Source organism: Lepidochelys kempii, chromosome 6, assembly GCF_965140265.1.
Source record: "Lepidochelys kempii isolate rLepKem1 chromosome 6, rLepKem1.hap2, whole genome shotgun sequence".
NCBI classification, from domain to species: domain Eukaryota; kingdom Metazoa; phylum Chordata; order Testudines; family Cheloniidae; genus Lepidochelys; species Lepidochelys kempii.
In genome coordinates, this window is record NC_133261.1 from 100,521,794 (window position 1) to 100,542,545 (window position 20,752).

At 42.9% G+C, this 20,752-nt stretch overlaps 1 protein-coding gene across 5 annotated transcripts in view; it reads left to right on the forward strand.

The window, feature by feature from the left end:
• Window positions 1-413: 413 nt before the first annotated feature.
• Window positions 414-20,752, forward strand: part of ZC3H14 (zinc finger CCCH-type containing 14) — a 44,357-nt gene continuing 24,018 nt past the window's right edge. The window contains exons 1-7 of one of the 5 annotated variants that reach the window (XM_073349390.1): window positions 584-1,093; window positions 1,547-1,589; window positions 2,866-3,043; window positions 13,113-13,227; window positions 18,925-18,965; window positions 19,351-19,546; window positions 19,937-20,360. In XM_073349390.1, the coding sequence (XP_073205491.1) occupies window positions 3,022-3,043; window positions 13,113-13,227; window positions 18,925-18,965; window positions 19,351-19,546; window positions 19,937-20,360 (798 nt within the window). In that variant the 5' untranslated portion in view covers window positions 584-1,093; window positions 1,547-1,589; window positions 2,866-3,021. Of the gene's footprint in view, window positions 564-583; window positions 1,094-1,546; window positions 1,590-2,865; window positions 3,044-3,441; window positions 4,162-13,112; window positions 13,228-18,924; window positions 18,966-19,350; window positions 19,547-19,936; window positions 20,361-20,752 lie in introns of those variants that run through there. The other 4 variants (XM_073349392.1, XM_073349393.1, XM_073349389.1 and 1 more) reach the window with 4 other exon arrangements.

A 20,752-nucleotide genomic window follows, 5' to 3' on the forward strand; every position in this document is an offset into this window, starting at 1 on the left:
CCCCTTAAGGATTGAACTCACAACTCTAAGTTTAGGGGGCCAATGTTCAAACCACTGAGAGCTATCCTTCCCCCAAAAGTACCTTTGTGAATCCCATCCTTAGCTGATTGGGATACAGGGTTTTTTTAAATGTTGATTTAAAATCGGCCAATTTAGCAAGGAAGGAAACTTCCTGAATAGGCAACTGGGCAACTTGACTCAGAATTGAAATAAAATGGATATTTCCACCCCGTTTCCGTGTTTTTGTTTTTAAAGGGAGGTTACCCGTGTCTGGGGGCCGGGCAGGCGGAGAGCAGGGATGGGGCGCTCAGCGGCGACGGGGAGGCTCTGCGCAGAGGCGACCTGTGGCGGGCAGAGCAGCCGACCCCGGCGCTCTGTAGAGGGCCGAGAGGGGTGGGCTTAGTCCCGGCGTGTGCTGTTCCTGGGCGGCCCGGCAGAGGGCGCAGCAGGCGGAGGCCGCGCTCTCTCTGCCGGCCCGGCCTGTGGTGGTAGCGGCGGCGGCCCGGAGCTCCTCAGACATTGCGACCATGGAGATCGGCACCGAGATCAGCCGCAAGATCCGGGTGAGAGAGAAGGGGGCCGTGGGGCCCCGGGCAAGGCGCTGGCGAACCCAGCTCCCCCCGCTCGCCGTGTTCCCGGGGGGGGGGTGCGGCCCCGGGCCCCTCCCGCGCTGCAGCCGCTGAACAGGGCCGCAGGCTGGTGCCACGGGCCGGGCACCCCGCCGTGCGCTAACGAGCCCCGGGCCCAGCTGTGAACCGTCCGCCGGGGTCCACGTCCAACCCGCTCGCCGACGTGCGCGCGCGCGCCCAGCGGGGAGAAGGGGCAGGCGACGAGGGAATGGCCAGGGAGTGAGAACAGGTGGCGAGAGGCCCAAACCACAGCCCCCGCCTGCCCCCCCCCGACACCCCGCTTCCATCGGGGTTTGGAATCCGACCCCACATCCAGATCCGAACTGTGCCGCCAAAGCCGGCTCTGGAAGGGGCCGAACCGACCTCCAAACATCCCCGCACTCGGGGAGGCCGAACTCTGGCTCTGAATGATGCAGCTTGAGCCCATCACTAGTATACACCAACCCTGATTCAAAAATCATGAGGTAGATTCTCTTCTCTTCCCTTCCCCCCGCCCCCGTCATGAGATTGGTTTAAAAATGAGACTTTTTTTTAAAAAAGGGTTTCTTCTTACTGTTTGTTTTATTGGGGGAGGAGGGTGTTCACGTTTTCCAGTGTTTCTCTGCAGTTATGAAGGGCTTGGAAAATTAAAAACATAAATGGAGATTTTCAAGTAATCTCATTACTCAAGGAGCTAGGGATACCGGAGATACTGGTGATTACATTATGAGAGTTGTCAACACTGCCTCTCCCCTTGGAAGTTTGCTTTGCAAATAGTGGAAAAGAGGAAAAATAAGCTCAACACCTGTACAAGATCTGTGTTAGTGGTGTTGACAAACACATTTTAGCAACCAACATTCTTTCAGAGTTTGGGTATTAGTTATATCCAGTGTTCCTTAACTTAAATGCAATACTCTTAATTTATTTTCTTTTTGTAGGGTGCTATAAAGGGAAAATTGCAGGAGCTGGGGGCTTATGTCGGTAAGTTTTATTCTGTTTAATAGCTTTATTTAGGCTCATTGTAGTTAAAGGTGGAAAACCCCTGCTAGTTTGTGTCTGTCCCCTGCAAGAGTATAAGGTAGTTTCCTCCCATGACAGTGTGTGGGGTACTGCACTGACTTTAGCTATTTATTTTAGTGTAACAATAGTTCACAAGTTGATATAGTGCTCCACTGGAAGCAACTCTGAGAAAGGCTTCAATCCTGTGTCTGGATTTATACTTACAAACTCCGGCACTCACCTGGAGCACAGTTGAAGTCCATGGGGAATGGGCTACATGGGTGTAAGGATCACATGCCATTGGGTGATTAAGCCCAAAGGTTGTAGCTGGGTCCGAAATTAATCCTGCCACCTATTTAAATGTGTCAGATGGGTAATTACATTTACAGGTTTACCCAAAGTGGTTATGAAAGGATGCCCCATCATTTTCTCAGCCCATCATGTCTGAAGAGGATGAGCTCATAATTTCTCCTTGCAAGTCTTCTCTTTAATTTGTTTGTAAGCCCCACTGTATATTTGGTCATTCAACCATGCAACCTGGTTGTCTTCTTTGATTCTGCTCTTTCCTTCTCACTCTTACGTTTCGGTTCTCTGGTTTCCCAATTATATAGCTTCTTTTTCAACAATATCTCTGAAATCAGTTCTTTCTTTTTTCTAGAGCCAAAATGTTATTAGTACTCAAGTAATCTCTGGTGTTAATTACTGCAAATGAGGAAGTTAGTTAACTAGAAATTAAAAGGTATAATGCCCAAAGTGAAATCCCTACAAGCTTCACGGGAACTTTTTAAAGACACCATAATAGAGGCTCAAATTAAATGTATACCCAAATTAAAAAACACAGTAAGAGAACCAAAAAAGTGCCACCAGGGCTAAACAACAAAATAAAAGAATCAGTTAGAGGCAAAAAGGTATTCTTTAAAAAGTGGAAGTTAAATCCTATTGAAGAAAATAGAAAGGAGCAAAAGGCCAAAAAGAACGTGAAGAACAGCTAGCCAACTCAAAAAGTAACAGCAACATTTTTTTAAGTACATCAGAAGCAGGAAACCTGCTAAACAATCAGTGGGGCTACTGGAGGATTGAGATGCTAAAGGAGCACTCAAAGAGGATAAGGCCATTGTGGAGAAACTAAATGAATTCTTTGTATTGGTCTTCATGGTTGAGTATGTGAGGGAGATGTGACGGGTTGGATCACAGAAAACCCCTTGGTAACTACCACCTGATGTACTTTGACTACCTCTGAGTCTGTTTTCCCTACCAGCTTAGGACTTCAGTGCCCTGCCTGGTTTGAGCCAGATACACTTGCCTGCTACAAACCCAGACCCAGGTCTGAACTACGTTCCCTAAAAGCTGCAGGCTTAACTGAAAACAGCTTAAGAAGTGTTCCTGTCTCCAACACTCAGATGCCCAGCTCCCAATGGGGACCAAACCCCAAATAGGTCTGTTTTACCTTGTATAAAGCTTATATAGGATAAACTCATAAATTGTTCACCCTCTATAGCACTGATAGAGAGAGATGCACAGATGTTCCCCTCCTACCCCCCCCCCCCCCCAGGTATTAATACATACTCTGGGTTAATTAATAAGTAAAAAGTGGTTTTATTAAATACAAAAAGCAGGATTTAAGTGGTTCCAAGTAATAACAGACAGAACAAAGTGAATTACCAAGCAAAATAAAATAAAACACGCAAGTCTAAACCTAATACAGTAAGAAAGTGATTACAGATGAAATCTCACCCTCAGAGATGTTCCAGTAAGCTTCTTTTAGAGACTAGCCTCCTTCTAGTCTGGGTCCAGCAATCACTCACACCCCTGTGGTTACTGTCCTTTGTTTCAGTTTCTTTCAGGTATCCTTTGAGGGTGGAGAGGCTATCTCTTGAGCCAGCTGAAGACAAAATGGAGGGATCTCCCAGGGGCTTAAACAGACTTTCTCTTGTGGGTGGAGACCCCTTCCTTTCTCCTATCCAGAATTCAGCTCCAAGATGGAGTTTTGGAGTCACATGGGCAAGTCACTTGTCCATGCATGACTGAGTTCCTTACCAGCCAGGCCACATTCCTGGGAAAGCTCAGATGTGGATTTACGTCTCCAAGTTCATTGTTTGGACAGTTACTGAGAATAGTCTTTTCTCAGGAAGCTGACCAACTGCTTCACCGAGGCTACTTAAAATTAAACAAGTACATAGCCAATATTCATAACTTTGAATACAAAAATGATACATGCATACAAATATGATGAATATATCCAGTGGATCATAACCTTTACAGAGATATGTTACATGGCATATCTAGCATAAAACATATTCCAGTTATGTCATATATACATTCATAAGCATAATCCCATAAAGCATTATGGGGTGCAATGTCACAGGAGATTCCTCAACCTGAGCCATTCTTTTTAGGTGACAAATCTGAGGAACTCTCCCAAATTGAGGAGTCAGTAGAGGAGGTTTTGAAACAGATGGATAAATTAAACAGTAATAAATCACCAGGACCAGTTGGTATTCACCCAAAAGTTCTGAAGGAACTCAAATGTGAAATTGCAGAACTACGAACTGTGGTATGTAACCTATCATTTAAATCCACTTCTGTAACAGATGACTGGAGCATAGGTAATGTGATGCAAATTTTTTAAAAAAGACTCCAGAAGTGATCCTGGCCATTACAGACCAGTAAGCCTTACTACAGTACAGGGTAAATTGGTTGAAACTATAGTAGTGAACAGAATTGTCAGACACATAGATAAACACAATTTGTTTGGAGAAGAGTCAATATGGTTTTTGTAAAGGAAAATCATGCCTCACCAATCTACTAGAATTCCTTGAAAGGGTCAACAAGCATGTGGACAAGGGGGATCCAGTGGATATAGTATACTTAGATTTTCAGAAAGCCTTTCACAAGGTCCCTCACCAGAGACTCTTAAACAAAGTAAGCTGTCATGGGATAAGAGAGAAGGTCCTCTCCTGGATTGGTAACTGGTTAAAAGATAGGAAACAAAAGGGTAGGAATAAATAGTCAGTTTTCAGAATGTAGAGAGGTAAATCGTGGTATCCCCAGGGGTCTGTACTGGGACCAGTAATATTCAACATATTCATAAATGATCTGGAAAAAGGGGTAAACAATGGGGTGGCGAAATTTGCAGATGATACAAAATTACTCAAGATAGTTAAGTCCCAGGCAGACTGTGAAGAGCTACAAAAGGATTTTACAAAACTGGGTGACTGGGCAACAAAATGGCAGATGAAATTCAATGTTGATAAGTGCAAAGTAATGCACATTGGAAAACATCATCCCAACTATACATATAAAATGATGGGATCTAAATTAGCTGTTACCACTCAAGAAAGAGATCTTGGAGTCATTGTGGATAGTTCTCTGAAAACAAGCACTCAATATGAAGCGGCAGTCAAACAAGCTAACAATGTTGGGAATCATTAGGAAGGGGATAGATAATAAGACAGAAAATATCATATTGCCTTTATATAAATCCATGGTATGCCTAGATCTTGAATACTTCATGCAGATCTGGTCAGCCAATATAAAAAAAGATACAGAAAAAATTATTAGGGATATGGATCAACTGCCATATGAGGAGAGATTAATAAGAGTAGGACTTTTCAGCTTGGAAAAGAGACGACTAAGGGGGAATATGATAGAGGTCTATAAAATCATGACTGGTGTGTAGAAAGTAAATAAGGAAGTGTTATTTACTTCTTCTCCTAACACAAGAACTAGGGGTCACCAAATGAAATTGATAGGCAGCAGGTTTAAAAGAAACAAAAGGAACTATTTATTCACACAACACATAGTCAACCTGTGGAACTCTTTGCCAGAGGATGTTGTGAGGGCCAAGATGATAACAGGGTTCAAAAAATAACTAAATAAGTTCATTGAAGATAGATCCATCAATGGCTATTAGCCAGGATGGACAGGGATGGTGTCCCTAGCCTCTGTTTGCCAGAAGCTTTGTCATCCTCACCTCAGTCCCTGGAAAAATCATGGAGCATGTCCTCAAGGAATCAATTCTGAAGCACTTAGAGGAGAGGAAAGTGATCAGGAACAGTCAGCATGGATTCACCAAGGACAAGTCATGCCTGACTAATCTAATTGCCTTCTATGACAAGATAACTGGCTCTGTGGGTGAGGGGAAAGCAGTGGACGTGTTATTCCTTGATTTTAGCAAAGCTTTTGACACAGTCTCCCACAGTATTTGTGCCAGCAAGTTAAAGAAGTATGAGCTGGATGAAAGGACTATAAGGGGGATCGAAAGCTGGCTAGATTGTCTGGCTCAGTGGGTAGTGATCAATGGCTCCATGTCTAGTTGGCAGTCGGTATCAAGTGGAGTGCCCCAAGGGGTGGTCCTGGGGCCGGTTTTGTTCAATATCTTCATTAATGATCTGGAGGATGGTGTGGCTTCCACCCTCAGCAAGTTTTCAGATGACACTAAACTGGGAGGAAGGGTAGATACGTTGGAGGGTAGGGATAGAATACAGAGGGACCTTGACAAATTAGAGGATTGGGCGAAAAGAAATCTGATGAAGTTCAACAAGGACAAGTGCAGAGTCCTGCACTTAGGATGGAAGAATGCCATGCACCCCTACAGACTAGGGACTGAATGGCTAGGCAGCAGTTCTGCAGAAAAGGACCTAGGGGTGACAGTGGACGAGAAGCTGGATATGAGTCAACAGTGTGCCCTTGTTTCCAAGAAGGCCAGTGGCATTTTGGACTGTATAAGTAGGGGCATTGCCAGCAGATCAAGGGACGTGATCGTTCCTCTCTATTTGACATTGGTGAGGCCTCATCTGGAGTACTGTGTCCAGTTTTGGGCCCCACACTACAAGAAGGATGTGAAAAAATTGGAAAAAGTCCAGCAGAGGGCAACAAAAATGATTAGGGGACTGGAACACATGACTTATGAGGAGAGGCTGAGGGAACTGGGATTGTTTCATCTGCGGAAGAGAAGAATGAGGGGGGATTTGATGGCTGCTTTCAACTACCTGAAAGGGGGTTCCAAAGAGGATGGATCTAGACTGTTCTCGGTGGTAGCAGATGACAGAACAAGGAGTAATAGTCTCAAGTTGCAGTGAGGGAGGTTTAGGTTGGATATAAGGAAAAACTTTTTCACTAGGAAACACTGGAATGCGTTACCTAGGGAGGTGGTGGAATCTCCTTCCTTTGAAGTTTTTAAGGTCAGGCTTGACAAAGCCCTGGCTGGGATGATTTAGTTGGGGATTGGTCCTGCTTTGTGCAGAGGGTTGGACTGGATGACCTCCTGAGGTCCCTTCCAACCCTGATATTCTATGATTCTCTGAATCTGGGAATGTGAGATTGGGGATGGAATACTTGTAACTACCTATTCTGTTCATTCCCTCTGAAGCACCTGGCATTAGCCACTGTCAGAAGACAGGATACTGGGCTAGATGGACCTTTGATATGAGCCAGTATGGCTGTTCTTCTGTAACCCCCTCTTCCATTGTCTCTCCCCACCAACTAGTTCATTCAAAAGACAGCTACCAAGATAATCTTTACAATGGCTCCCGTTCTTCTGAATTATGTTCAAGCTTCTCATTTTATTGAAAGGTCTCTGGACCCACCTACATCTCTGTCCATGTATTATCTTACCTTCTGTCTACACTCAAGTTGTTGTGGTCCTTTGTCGTCATTTCTCGCTCCTGATTTTACACTTTCTTTCATGTTGCCCTTAATGCTTGGAACAGCCTTCCAGTTAATATTTGCCTCCATTTCTTCCTTTAGAAAACCAAAATCCTCCCTACTTCTTGAGCCATTTTTACTATTCTGAGCATAGACCATTCTGTATGTGTACATTTTTATTCCGATTTGTGTCTATTTGTCCCATTCTGTTAGGTTTTCTGTAAAAAGACTTGTTTTTGGTTTTTTAAAGTTATTTATAATGTAGAAATAACTGTTAACGGAAAATCTCACAACATAGGAAACTAAAGAGAAGAAAAAATATTCTAAAATGCTAATCCAGAATTTTTCAAAATATACCTAAATCTCACATTTGTACAGATCCCGAAGTTTTTCAGCAAGGGAGTAACTTCCATACATTTTGGTAAGAGACTAGGGGACTGTGAACAGTAATGTCTTACTCTGGAATGGTTCACAAAGTACTAGCACAGGGCTGAAATGATATCTTACGAACTTTAAGAACTGCTGTTGCAGTATATGAATTTAACTGCTGTAGTCACACAAACTGTCACATTCTCCTCTGTACATTTTACAATATAAGAGAAAATGTAATTCTGTTCAGTTATGCTTTGATTTCACTTTAAGACTTCCTCCTTTTTTCTCTAATTTGTTTCCTTAGGCCCTGATACTGTAAAGGCTTATGCATATGCTTGATTGTAAAGTCTTCGGGGCATGGACTGTCTGCTGCTCTGTAGAGTCCTAGTAAAATGGGGCCCCACTCTTGATTTGTTCTAAGGCACTACTGTAATAACATGTTAAATACAAATATGCTTGACCTTACACACTGTGAGTAGTCTCTCTGAAGTCAGACAACTCACAGTATAAAGTTAAGCACATAAATAAGTCACTTGAAGATTGGGGCCTTGATTTTTATTTATTTATTTATTTAAATAAAGAATGGATGTACCATTATTAAGGTTAAGATTTAGTCATAGGTATTTTTAGTAAAAGTCATGGACAGGTCATGGACAATAAACAAAAATTCATGGCCCATGACCTGTCCATGACTTTTACTATAGACACCCCTTACTAAATCTTAACCTCGGGGCGTGGGTGCACTAGGGGGCCCCCGGGGCCAACCCCACTTGCTGCTGTACTGCAGAATTTCATGGAGATCGTGGAAAGTCACGGAATCCATGACTTCCGCGACCTCCCTGACAAACTTGTAGCCATAGCCACTATTTCCTCTCAGCAGCGTTCCCCACCACTCCCTCAAATAAAGATAGGTAAGGAGCAGTTCTGAATTGGATTATCTTCAGTAAACATTATTGGTTTTCTTTTACATTTAGTGACAACGGTAGCTTTGGGGTTGCGCAGCATTGTTAAGTGTCATCAAAATAAAAAAGGGTACCTCTAATCCTCTTCATAAAGTCATTCAGAATGCTGCTGCTGTTTTAATAATCTAATATTTTGAAATGTAAGGCACTGTAGAGAATTGCAAAGTGTTTTATACATAGTAAGGAATGAAAGTAAGACATTGTTTCATTGATATTCATCTGAAATGAACAATAGTTTGTTTTTAATCTTGCATTTTAATCTTTTAATCTCTCAATCAGGCCCTGATTGAACAAAGCACTTAAAAATGTATGTAACTTCAAGTGATTTAATTGGCACTGCTGACATGCCTAGTTATGCACGAGTTGAAGTGTTTTGCTGAATCCAGACCCTAATGATCTTACCATTCCCCCATGAAGTATATAGTGTCTATCTATGCTTATTCATTTTTTTTAAGATGGAATTTTTGAAGTTAATAGGTAAAGGTTTGTCTGTAAATTTCATGCATAAATCAGAAAGGAAATTTCTTTATTTCAGGGACATGTTTTCCACAACTTCCTGCAGCTCCCGTTGGCTGGGAACTGTGAACCACGGCCACTGGGAGCTGCAGGGGGCAGTACCTGCAGACAGTCAATGCAAACAAAATGTCTCTTGGCCTGCCAGCGGATTTCCCTGATGGGCCACATGCCAAAAGTTGCCATCCCTTGCTCTATTTGGTTGCTTTTCCTGAAGGAGAAAGTCCTTTTGCAGTATAGGGCTTTTATCTTAAATATTTGAATAAATGAGAAACGTATACTATGAGTGTTTAAATTAAAGGCCATAATATACAAATGTGATATCAAAATAACATTGTTCATATGTTTATCATGTATGTGTGACTCACTTGCTCTTTTAAAATTTTACTGTAGTCTTTAATTTGGGTTCTGGTGGAGTTGACAATCTTATGTGCTTTAGCCATATCTGAAGCTTGTTGTATTTCAGAGGAAATGGAAAACTTGTCCACGAAAAGCTTGCTTATTCATTTGCTTATCAGATAATCTATTTGTTGTGCTGTCATAAGTAGGTATGTCTGACATACCGGGATGCAGTCCAGACCAGTGATGGGCTGTCTCATCCCTGTCCTACAACCGTTACTCCTGGGGAAATACTGCGCATGCTCAGAATTTATGTCCCCCTGCAGATTTCTTTGCTTCCCCGCAGAAAAATAACTTTCTGACAGGGAAGCAAAGGGAAGCCACAAGAGCAGTCATGTGACCCTCCCCGGCAGTATGTTTTGTGTGCCCAGGGCAGCCGATAGAGAGGTAAATCACTGTGGGGCAGGGGGCAGGATTGGGGAAGACCCAGCCGGTGGCTCCTACCCTGCACTGGGCTCAGCTGCTAGTCCCGGCTGGGCTGGGGAGGACAGGACTTCCTCTTCCCTTGCATGGCATCTGGGGCTGTGTCAGACCCACCCCCAGATTTCTCCATCGGTTGTAGGAAGCTCTGCAAACTCCCCTCCTGCCTGCGTCTTCTCCCCCACCCCCGGCGCATCCTGCACCCATCACTCCTCAGCTGCAGGGGGAGGGATCACTGTACAGGGAGCTACTCCCCCATCCACCCAACCCCTACTGCATCCAGAACCCCTCATACCCAGAGCCTCACGCCGAGCCTCCCCCTCGCACCCATAACCCCCCCAATAAGACCCTACCCCCGCACTACCTTGATGAGCCACCCACACCCAGATCCCCACCGTACTGAACTCCAACCAGCTGTACCTGGATCCCCACTCCCCTGGCATCTGGACCCCACCACTGAACCCCCCACACCCACCCTACTGATGTCTATCCCCCCACACCCAGACACACACACACACACACACACCCCGAGCCCCAACCACCTTCACCTGGACCCCTTTGCAGAGTCCCATTACTGTTGCACCCAGAACCCCCCAACAAGCCTCTGTGCATCCAAATTCCTCCCCCCCCCCCCGCACCCGGACCACACTGAGCCACCTGCACCCAGGTTGCCCCACACAGAACCTTCTAAATCCACACCTGGATCCATCCACGCTAAGCCCTTCCATAATTGGATCCTGCCTTGCTGAGCCTGCTTGCCCACACTTGGTGCACTTGGCATGGACGGGCATGGCCCTGGGGTGTTTCTGGGGCGGGCCTGGTCCTTGCGCTGTGTCAGGGTTGGGTGCAGCCTCACCACTGAGTCTGTGTCCTGGGAGGAAGCTGGGAAGAAGCACAGTGATCTCCCACCTCTGTGCAGTCAGTGGCCTGTGCTTCCCAATGCCATGCTGGAGCCTCCACATTTATTTGACAAATAAAATTTGCGGAATTTTGCAGAATTTTAAAATATTGTGTGCAGAATTTATATTTTTTTGGCACAGAATTTTTAATTTTTTCATGTAGAATGCCTTCAGGAGTAAACCTTGAGTGCCGCATAATACCTTGCTTATAGTAGCTCCAACCTAGGCTGCTCACAAATGGCCTTCCAGCATGCAGGTCTCACCATGAGTCTCTGTACAGCTGCAGCCTGCCAGCCACACTTGGGTTTCACTCTAGCTCTTACCAACCTGAGTTATACTGCAGAGTATCAGAGTATTCCTCAGCACACTCCCAGTCCTGGATTCCTCCCCCCGCTCCCCCCCCCACAAAAAAATGTGTCTTGCACTGCACAGCCCTCTCCCGAACAGTGCACATTAATTCCGTCATTCCTTTAAGGAATAATACAAGTTTACCACCTTAAATGGAGTTACTCAGATACTTCAATTTAAATACTGGATTAGCTAAATCAAGTTTATTAACTACAAAGAGAGAGTTTTAAGTGAGTACAAGCAATGAGGCATAAAAGTCAGTAATGGTTACAAGAAAATAAGATAAAAATGCTTTCTGGTGCCTAGTTTAACAGATTTTAAAAATTTTATTAACGCTAATGTTAAAATTACATAATACACAGGTTGCGAAAAGAGTGACTGTACATCTAGGTATAGTGCTTGGATTATCCACAAATACAAAATTTGTTTTTAAAAGTCATATGGTACATACATAACATAATCAGCAATAACCCAGATTTAGGTGAATAATTTTAAGAATACAGTTTAGATCGGGGTGGCCAACCTGTGGCTCTGGAGCCACGTGCGGCTCTTCAGAAGTTAATATGCAGCTCCTTGTATAGGCACTGACTCCGGGTCTGGAGCTACAGGCGTCAACTTTCCAATGTGCTACAGGGTGCTCACTGCTCAACCCTTGGCTCTGACACAGGCCCTACCCCCACTCCACCCCTTTCCGCCCCCTCCCCTGAGCCTGCCATGCCCTCACTCCTCGCCCTCCCTCCCGAGAGCCTCCTGCACGCCACAAAACAGCTGATCGGGAGGGAGGGGGAGGCACTGATCAGCGGGGCTGCCGGTGGGTGGGAGGTGCTGGAAACGGGGTGTGGGGGAGCTGATGTGGGGGCTGCTGACGTATTACTGTGGCTCTTTGGCAATGTACATTGGTAAATTCTGTCTCCTTCTCAGGCTCAGGTTGGCCACCCCCAGTTTAGATATTAGACTCTCAGCAAATTTTCTTACCACATGCTTCCAACAGCATCACTGACCAAACTTTCAGGTCAGGATTCCTCCCCCAGAGTCCAATGGCTGCTTCTTTTGTCTTCTCAGGTGCAAAGAGTGAGACGGACAGGGAGAGAGAGGAGCGGAGCTTTGGAGTATTTGCCCCTCCTCTTTATAGTTTCAGTCCCTCTTTGAAAAGCATTTCCAGTTGAGAACTGAGAGACTGGGGTCTGATGGACCAGGGAGACCTCATGCTGTTTCTTTTCTAAGATGCAGGTTTCTTTGTCCTTGCCCCCCTTTCTTGCCAAAGAGTGATCACTGGATAGGGGATGGCCCATCAGCTTTGTTGACACCTGACTGGGGCGTCTGCTTGCCCTTTGTCTTTGAAAAACTGGTTTAGCTACTCCCCAGATTTATCTGGGAAACACACTTCAGTCATGATTTCATCTTATGTTCATAACTTTACACATGATTTTCCTAGATGCATTTTACAATGATATTACTGATCAGCAAGTTAGGAGTTTTCAAATGATACCTCACAAGGCATGCCTTGTACAAAGATTATTACAATAGCGTATAGGGTGTGAATACAGGGGTGCATTCCATCACAATATGTCAAACATAGAAGGGTTTTGATGAAGCAACTTCATGGGCTACATGTAGTGTTGTCAGTGATGCAGATTTTTTATTGCAAAAAAGAGAACCTTGAAAGCTTTTGATTTTACAAGAAAATTCGCAAGTAATTACCAATTAGTTTAAACAAATCTGTTTGGCCATGATTTTGCTATTCTCTTGCTACATTCTGTGCTTCCTGTTTAATGAAAATCTTTATTTCAAGGAGTTTATAGTAAAACTGGAGAAATATTTTGATGTCTTCTTTTTCTCTGCCTCTTTTGTGCATTTCCTGTACTTTGAAAATCTTATAGAAATGTCATTGTTAATTACAAAGTTGCTTTGAAAAATAATAACGTATTATTTTTTCTTCCAATTAGATGAAGAGCTCCCTGATTATATTATGGTCATGGTGGCCAACAAGAAGAGTCAGGAGCAGATGACAGAGGACCTTTCCCTTTTCCTAGGAAACAACACTGTCAGGTTTACTGTATGGTATGTTTGTGATCTACATTTTCCATGAACCTTACTTCTAATAATTATTTTGTAACTGCATTCTGTATATGCGACTTGAGAATATAAGAAATTACACATTTTGTCATTATGCAAGTAAAGTTTGATCAATTAATTTTTTCTTGTGCATGAAGTGATGCAATATAGTAACTGATAATTTTTAAAATTATTACTTGTAGCTTGCCAGTATTCAGGCAGTGGTAACACACACACACACACACACACACACCAGTTAGAGACTGAGGTATTGATATTCTCCTTTTGTCCATTTTTCCAGCTGAACTGTTCTGAAATGTTCAAAATAAATTAGGAGTCTATTTAGACATGGGTTAGGAAAACTGAGTTTCAAGCATCTGAATGCCATCAAGGGAGTTGCCCTCAGAAAATTATTACTGCAAAATTATATAAGAACTAGAGAACATTACACAGTGCAGTCATATCTGGTTATGGTAGATGTATTTGGTAAACTTCCCTTTTATTCAGATTAACACAGCTTCAGTTAGAGATATTGATATTGTGTAGGCATTATAGGTATGCAGTGTGGTAGCCGTGTTGGTCACAGGATATTAGAGAGACAAGGTGAGTGAGGTAATATCTTGTATTGGACCAACTTCTGTTGGTGAGAGAGACACAACCGACTTCTTCCACAAACTCTGCAACATTAAGAACCTCCCTCAGAACATCATTCTTGCCACCATGGATGTCACTTCCCTATATGCCAATATCCCTCACTGTGATGGCATAGCTGCCTGCCTCGAAATATTTTCAAGACAATGGACAACCCTCAGATATCTACCCCAAACACATCACCAAATTCATCCATTTATCCTCACCCATGACAATTTTCCATTCAACAACACCATGCATTGTCCAAACCATGGGAACATCCATGGGTGCCAAGATGGCTTTCCAATATGTCACCCACTTTGTGTTCCTCCTTAAAAAAGAATTTCTGAGCAAATGCACCATGATACAAGTGATATACCTCAGATACATCAATGATAGATTTCCACCACAACATTAAAAATCAGCACCTGTCCACTAAACTCTTTCTGGAACGGTCCCACACTAGCATTAACTTCCTTTACACCATAATCGGCTTCAGCAGTGGAACCCTACAGACAACCATATACAAGAAACCCATGAATCACCACATCTATCTTCATAGCGCAAGTAACTACACCAAGAAATCTGTTATCTAGAGCCAGGCACTCAGATACCACAGAATATGCTCCAAGGTGAAAGTCCAGGATATACACCGTAACACATTTCAAACGGTCTTCACCAAACAAGGGCACTCCACCAGAGAAGTAGATCTGGTCAATCATGGAATGGGCCACCCAGATACCCTGAGAGACTGCACACCCCTAGTTATCACCTACCAACCCACACTGGAACCCATATGAGTATAGCGAAACCGCTAAAACCCATACTCAATGAGGACCTCACCCTGAAAGAAATCTTTCCAGAACCCCCTCTTCTGACCTTCAAACAACCTCCCAGCCTCTCCAAGCTCCTCATCAAAAGCAAACTCCCCATAGACCAAAATGCACCAGCTCAAAGTGGCACCAGACCCTGCCAGAGCAACAGATGCAAAACCTGCAGACATATCTCCACTGTTGCCATGATCAGCACCCCCCACAACACACCTTTCAAGATCCATGGGTCCTACACATGTCTATTATAACACGTGGTGTACCTCATCCAATGCACTCAATGCCCCAGTAACAACTATGTGGGTGAAACCAAACAATCACTATGCTCTCGAATGAACTCTCATAGAAAAATGATAAAAGACCAAAAAAAATCTGTTCTCTGTGTGTGAATACTTTTCACAAAGCGGTCACTCTATATCAGACCTATCAGTCTTCATGTTCAAAGGAAACTTGCACAATGCTTTCAAAAGACGAGCCTGGGAGCTTAAATTCATGAGTGTGCTAAACACTAAAAATCATGGACTGAACAGAGACACTGGATTTATGGCTTATTACAACAATCTATAACCAGCAACCCTCCCCCAGCTGCCGCTCCCTTCCTCTTCCCCTTATGACTGGAGTGGTGTTAACAGGTCACTTCAGCTTGAATGGTCCCTTGAAATATGTGTTAACTACTTGTGCTAAACAGTCTGTTCCAGACCTGAAGAAGAGCTCTGTGTAGGGCTATGTCTGCATTATAGCCTATGTCGGCATAACTTATGTTGCTCAGGGATGTGAAAGAACCACCCTCCTGAGTGACATAAGTTACACTGACACAAGTGCCAGAGTGGACAGCGCTATATCGGCGGGAGACCTTCTCCCACCGACATAGCTACTGCCGCGCATGGAGGTTGTTTTATTATGCTGACGGGAATGCTTGCTCCTGTGGGCATAGAGCGTCTTCGCCAGACGCGCTGCAGCTGTATAAGTACAGCTGTGCCACTGCAGTCCTGTACATATAGGCATGGCCTAAGTTCATAAGCCTGTCTCTCTCACCAACAGAAGTTGATCCACTGAAAGGTATTACTTCACCCACTTTGTCTCTCACGACATTATAGGAACATAGGAATTGCCAAATCAGGGCAGATGATTGGTCCATCTACTTCTGTATTCTTTCCTTGGCAATAGCTGTAGATGCTTCAAAGAAAGGTGCAAACTGCCTCCCCTAATGACTCCAAAACCTCATGATGAACAATTATGAAAAAACCTGCCCATCAGGGAAATATCTTCCAAAGTCCTAGGAGCTATGGATACTTTATACCCTGAAACATGACAGTATGAATCCCTCATAACTTTTGTCCTGTCTAATGTAACACTAGGGAGGCTTACTGTCTTCACCTTTCATTAAATTTAGGTTTGAATGGTTTTAAAATTTGATAACATTTAAAGGGGTGTTGGGTTAATTTAGGAGCTTTCCAACTTTGAAAGTTTCAATTTTTTCCACGGGTAAACTGACTTCTGAATTTTTTTTACCTACTATAGTTTAAAGTAACACTTCATATTTTAATTGAAATAAAATAAAATATTACAGTTCTGGGTTTTTTTTTTTTTTGAATTTGCTTTGTGCCTTTGGCAGCAGTTTGTTTATTGTCACTTTCACTGTTTCTCCTGTAAATTAGTCAGTTTCCCCTTTTGTTGCTATAGGCCATTCATACAGCAACAGGACAGGAGAAAAACATTTTAAAAGATGGGGAAAATGTGATTGTAAAAACACAACAATTTACACGAGGAACTGAAAGGCAGGTGTAGTACCTGGAACTAATTTATAATTTTTAATTGACTAGATATCAACACGACAATGTCCCTTTACAGGACGTTGCTGGCATGTATTGCTTTTCATTTATTTTAGGCAGGTGTAGAGGTGAGATTGGGGGGGGGGTGTGTCACATGTCCCACCCAGATTTTTGTGAGCACCGTGCTGCCTTTGTGTGGCTTTACTCGGCCTGCTGCGGGAAGAGAAGCTCTCTCCTTCTCATGCAGCACCGTCTTCCCTCCTCCCCTTCCTTCCCCCTCCCCTCGTCCGGCACATTTCCAGTTCGCTTGGCCCTTCTCCCCAACAGCGGGCCCAGGTGGTGAGTGGAGGGGGTGGGACGGGTGCTACCTCTCCTGCTGGGTGAGGGTGGCTGCTCTGGGTCGCTGTCTCTGGAGCTGGTGGGGTTGTCTGCCCTGGCCCAGGGAGATGGGGCTGGAAGGTTCCTGTACTAAGAGGCAACACATGGGTCAGTCACATACCTGTTGAGGGCACAATTTAAAGATTGTGGGTATGTGTCGCCTCTGTGTGCTTGTCAGAAACAGAAGAAAAGAGCATACAATTTATTGTTTTTTGAAAAGTATACGCACTTGTACATGCTCATTTATTCCCTATTGTGGCATGCCTGAACAGTTTGTGGGTTTGGGTGTTTTTGTCATTTTATCAGTCACACATCTGTGTGTCTTGCATCCAGTGGCTACATGAATCAATTAGAAAACAAAATAGATACTGTCAAATGTGGAGGTTAGTTCCATTACTGGAACTTGTTCTTCATAGCATCTTTTAGCTAGATTATATCCCAGAATGTATTATTAAATATGACAGAACATTTTAATACTTTGAAGGTGAATAAATTAAATTAAATCATTTACTCATAAGACCAGTAATGAGGTGAGGAGAGAAATTATTCTTCAGTGTAGGACAATATATCAAGATACATAAATTTTTAGATGTACTGCCTGTTTTGACAATGTCCTCTAAATTATTAAAGGAATGAGAGTACTGTAACTTAATCAGGTAACTCAGGTTTCTGGATCTGTTTGTGAATATAAATTTACTTCACAGCAAATATTTTGTCAAATATTGAAATACATTGTGGTTAAAAATAACTGAAAAGATGAAGATTAAATGAAATGTATCCAATGACAATCCAGAAATATGATGGGAAAAATTAAAATGGTAAATCCAGGAAACCTACAATTTTAAACATTGTTCTTATGCTTCCAGTCTTTGTTCTCACCAAAATGGATTTCTCTTAGATTTCAATACCAATCCTTTGTAGGGCATTCCCAAGTATAATGTATACCTCTAGTGTATAATTCTGATTCTGCTATAAAAAGTTTCACAGCACTGCCGTGACAGAGCTGTGGCTCAGTTTAAAGGTTTGTCAGCCCTTTTCTGACCAGGGCGGAGGCCTGGTCTACACGAGAAAATGAGTTTGGTTTAACTGCATCAGTCAGGGTCGTGAAAAATCAACCCCTCAGAGTGGCATAATTAAACCAACCTAAATCTCAGAATAGACAGTGCTAGGTCAAGGGAAGAATTCTTCCCTTGACATATCTACTGCTTCTCTGGGAGGTGGATTACCTACACCAACAGGAGAATCCGTCCCGTCAGCATAGGTAGTGTCTGCACTGAAGCACTACAATGGTGCAATTGTGCTGTTGTAACGTTTTAAGTGTAGTCAAGCCCTGAGTGTCAGGTCTCACCTTTCCTTGTGTCCTGAGTGTGAAAGTTGATCCATGATGATCACATCAGCAGGACTCAGCTGACTCTGCTTTGGGAGTGTTCTAGTGAGAATGCATGCAAGAGGGATCACAAAGGCTTCCTTACTGCAAAAGTGTTACTCAATCTTTTTTTCTCCTAAATTTCAATGGAACTCTCTTAGGCTCCGAAATTATGAAGATGTCTAGTTGCAACTGAGTAGGTAGGGTTGAATTCTAAAATGAGCTAAAAATGGGGCATGCATTTCTGTTTTTCTCTCAAGGTAGGGCTTCAGTCTGTATGAAATTTTACACAGGATTGTTTTATTCCCTTGTAATTTTCTTTGTTGGTTTTACTTCATACATTTTTAATAGGAAGCCTTTGAATTTGGGCTCTAGCTGAAATTTTTCCTTGACCGTGTTTCTTGACTTCTCTCTTTAAAAAACATTGTTTTACATATGCAACATTTGCTAGGGAAGTGGATCTTGCATCCATCAGGTGCACAAAGCACAGTATTTGATCTGTGTATGCAAAACTGATTGATTGAGTCTGGGAGTGTACAGAGATTGATTGATTGATTTTGGGGTTGGATGTACATAGAGATGATTGTGTAAGTGGAAAGCAGGCTCACTCAAATGAGAGGCCTGTTGACATGAAAAATAAAATTTATAAACCTTGGCTGATTTTTGAATGGCTACTGTTCTGAAAGAGTTTAAATTACTCATCTCCTCATCTCTCTCTTTTTTTCAGGCTACATGGTGTGTTAGATAAACTTCGGTCTGTAACTACTGGTAAGTAAAGTTTTTCCAAGAAAGCAATAGCTTAGCTTTGGAAGCAGATATCAGTACTGTATTTTCTTATACTCATATATATATTTTGCAGTTTTTAAAAAGTTCTTAATTGGCTGTATCATTAATATTTAATGTTTATGATGTCTGTGGCTCCTCCTGGCTATGAAGAAAATTGTCATGTATGTTGCTTTTGGAATGAAGTAAATATGATCTTTTTAAGCAGGTCTTGCTGCTTTTTCAGTCCAGTGGTTTGCTTCTGAGGATTTCTGTAGAGGCCAGTTGTTCATTATCTTGTGGCTTTACAGTTGCACTTGCTGTATAATTGATTTACATAAGCTAAGTCACTGAACTTTGATGTAAGGGTAAGGTGCACCTGTCTTCACAGAACCTACTAGCCTAAAGTCTTCAGACTCTAACATCTTTGAGAGCAACTTGCCTTCCAGCAAAAGCAGTTCATGTGGGAGTGATGAGAGACGGCGTGAGGAAATCCTACCACCTCTTGCAGTCTCCAGCACTCGGGCTGAAAGAAATGACTCCAGAGTTTCAACCAGCTCACAAGAGCAGAGAGCTGCTGCTGCCCGGTAAGGCTTCTACCTGCTTATTGGCAAGAGCTCAGATTTCAGAGGATATACATCACTGGAATTGTTGTTTGGAAGAGAAGTAGGAAATACCTAGCTGATGAGACCAGAACAGGAGAATGGAGGCTTTTCCAGTCTCAAGCAGAAAAGGATTGCTACTGTGTGTTGCATAAAATAAATATTATACCTGAAAAGTTTACATCATGCTTCTTTATGCCATAAATGTTCTTATCTTAACTAAAACTAAAAGTAGATGTAAAGTCTGCCAGATTTTTTAAAAGAGCAAAATCTTGTTTTTTTATTTCTGCTTATATTTAAAGCGTTCTAAATTTTGTTTTTCAGGGATTCTTATCTGGCAGTTAGTTGAGACTTTGTAACCTCTTCTTTCACCAGGCAGTTTTATGAAGATGGATCTGCATCCCGCTTAATGTCAACAGTCAAGCCTTTAAGAGAGTTGACGCCTTCTGAAGCTGTGATTGACATTAAACCTGAACCAGATGATCTCATTGACGAAGACTTAAATTTTGTGCAGGAGAATCCATTGTTGCCTCGGAAGAAAGCTGTTATAACTGTAACTTATGGATCTTCCCGTCCTACTGCTGAAATCTACAGACCACCAGCTAGCAGAAGCACGGACAGCCATATACACTTACAAAGATTGCCGCAGCAAGGCAGCCTACAGGGTGGTAGGCAGTTAGACATGGAAAGCTGCAGGTCTTTGGAAACAATCCCGCTATGTGATCCAGAAGCATTTGGCAGCTTAGCAGAAAGTTACAGGCCCACCTCCAAACTGAGCGCTGATAAAATAAGCAGTGAGGTTAGTATGCAGATCTAAACTATGTCTGTATTTGACACACACTCAACAAAGCCAAGTCACCTTGGATGACACCTAGGAGGGCATCTTGGCCGCAGTGAAGTCAATGGGAGTTTTGATGTAAGTTGCGCCAGGATTTCATCACTTTGGTCCACTGGCCAAAAACCAGTGTGCTTAACAAAAAAAAACCCCTCACAAATGGCTGACTAACTTGGTGATGTGGCATCTGTTTGGTGCTTTACTGACATGGAGTAATGAATTAGAACATTGTTGGCAGTGAACATATGGTAGGTAAGAATAATCATTTTAATCTCTAGGTTTTGGAATAGCTGTGTTCATGCATGAGTTCTTTGTAGATCTCCAGTTTGCCAGGTGTGGAATAAAGACCAACACTG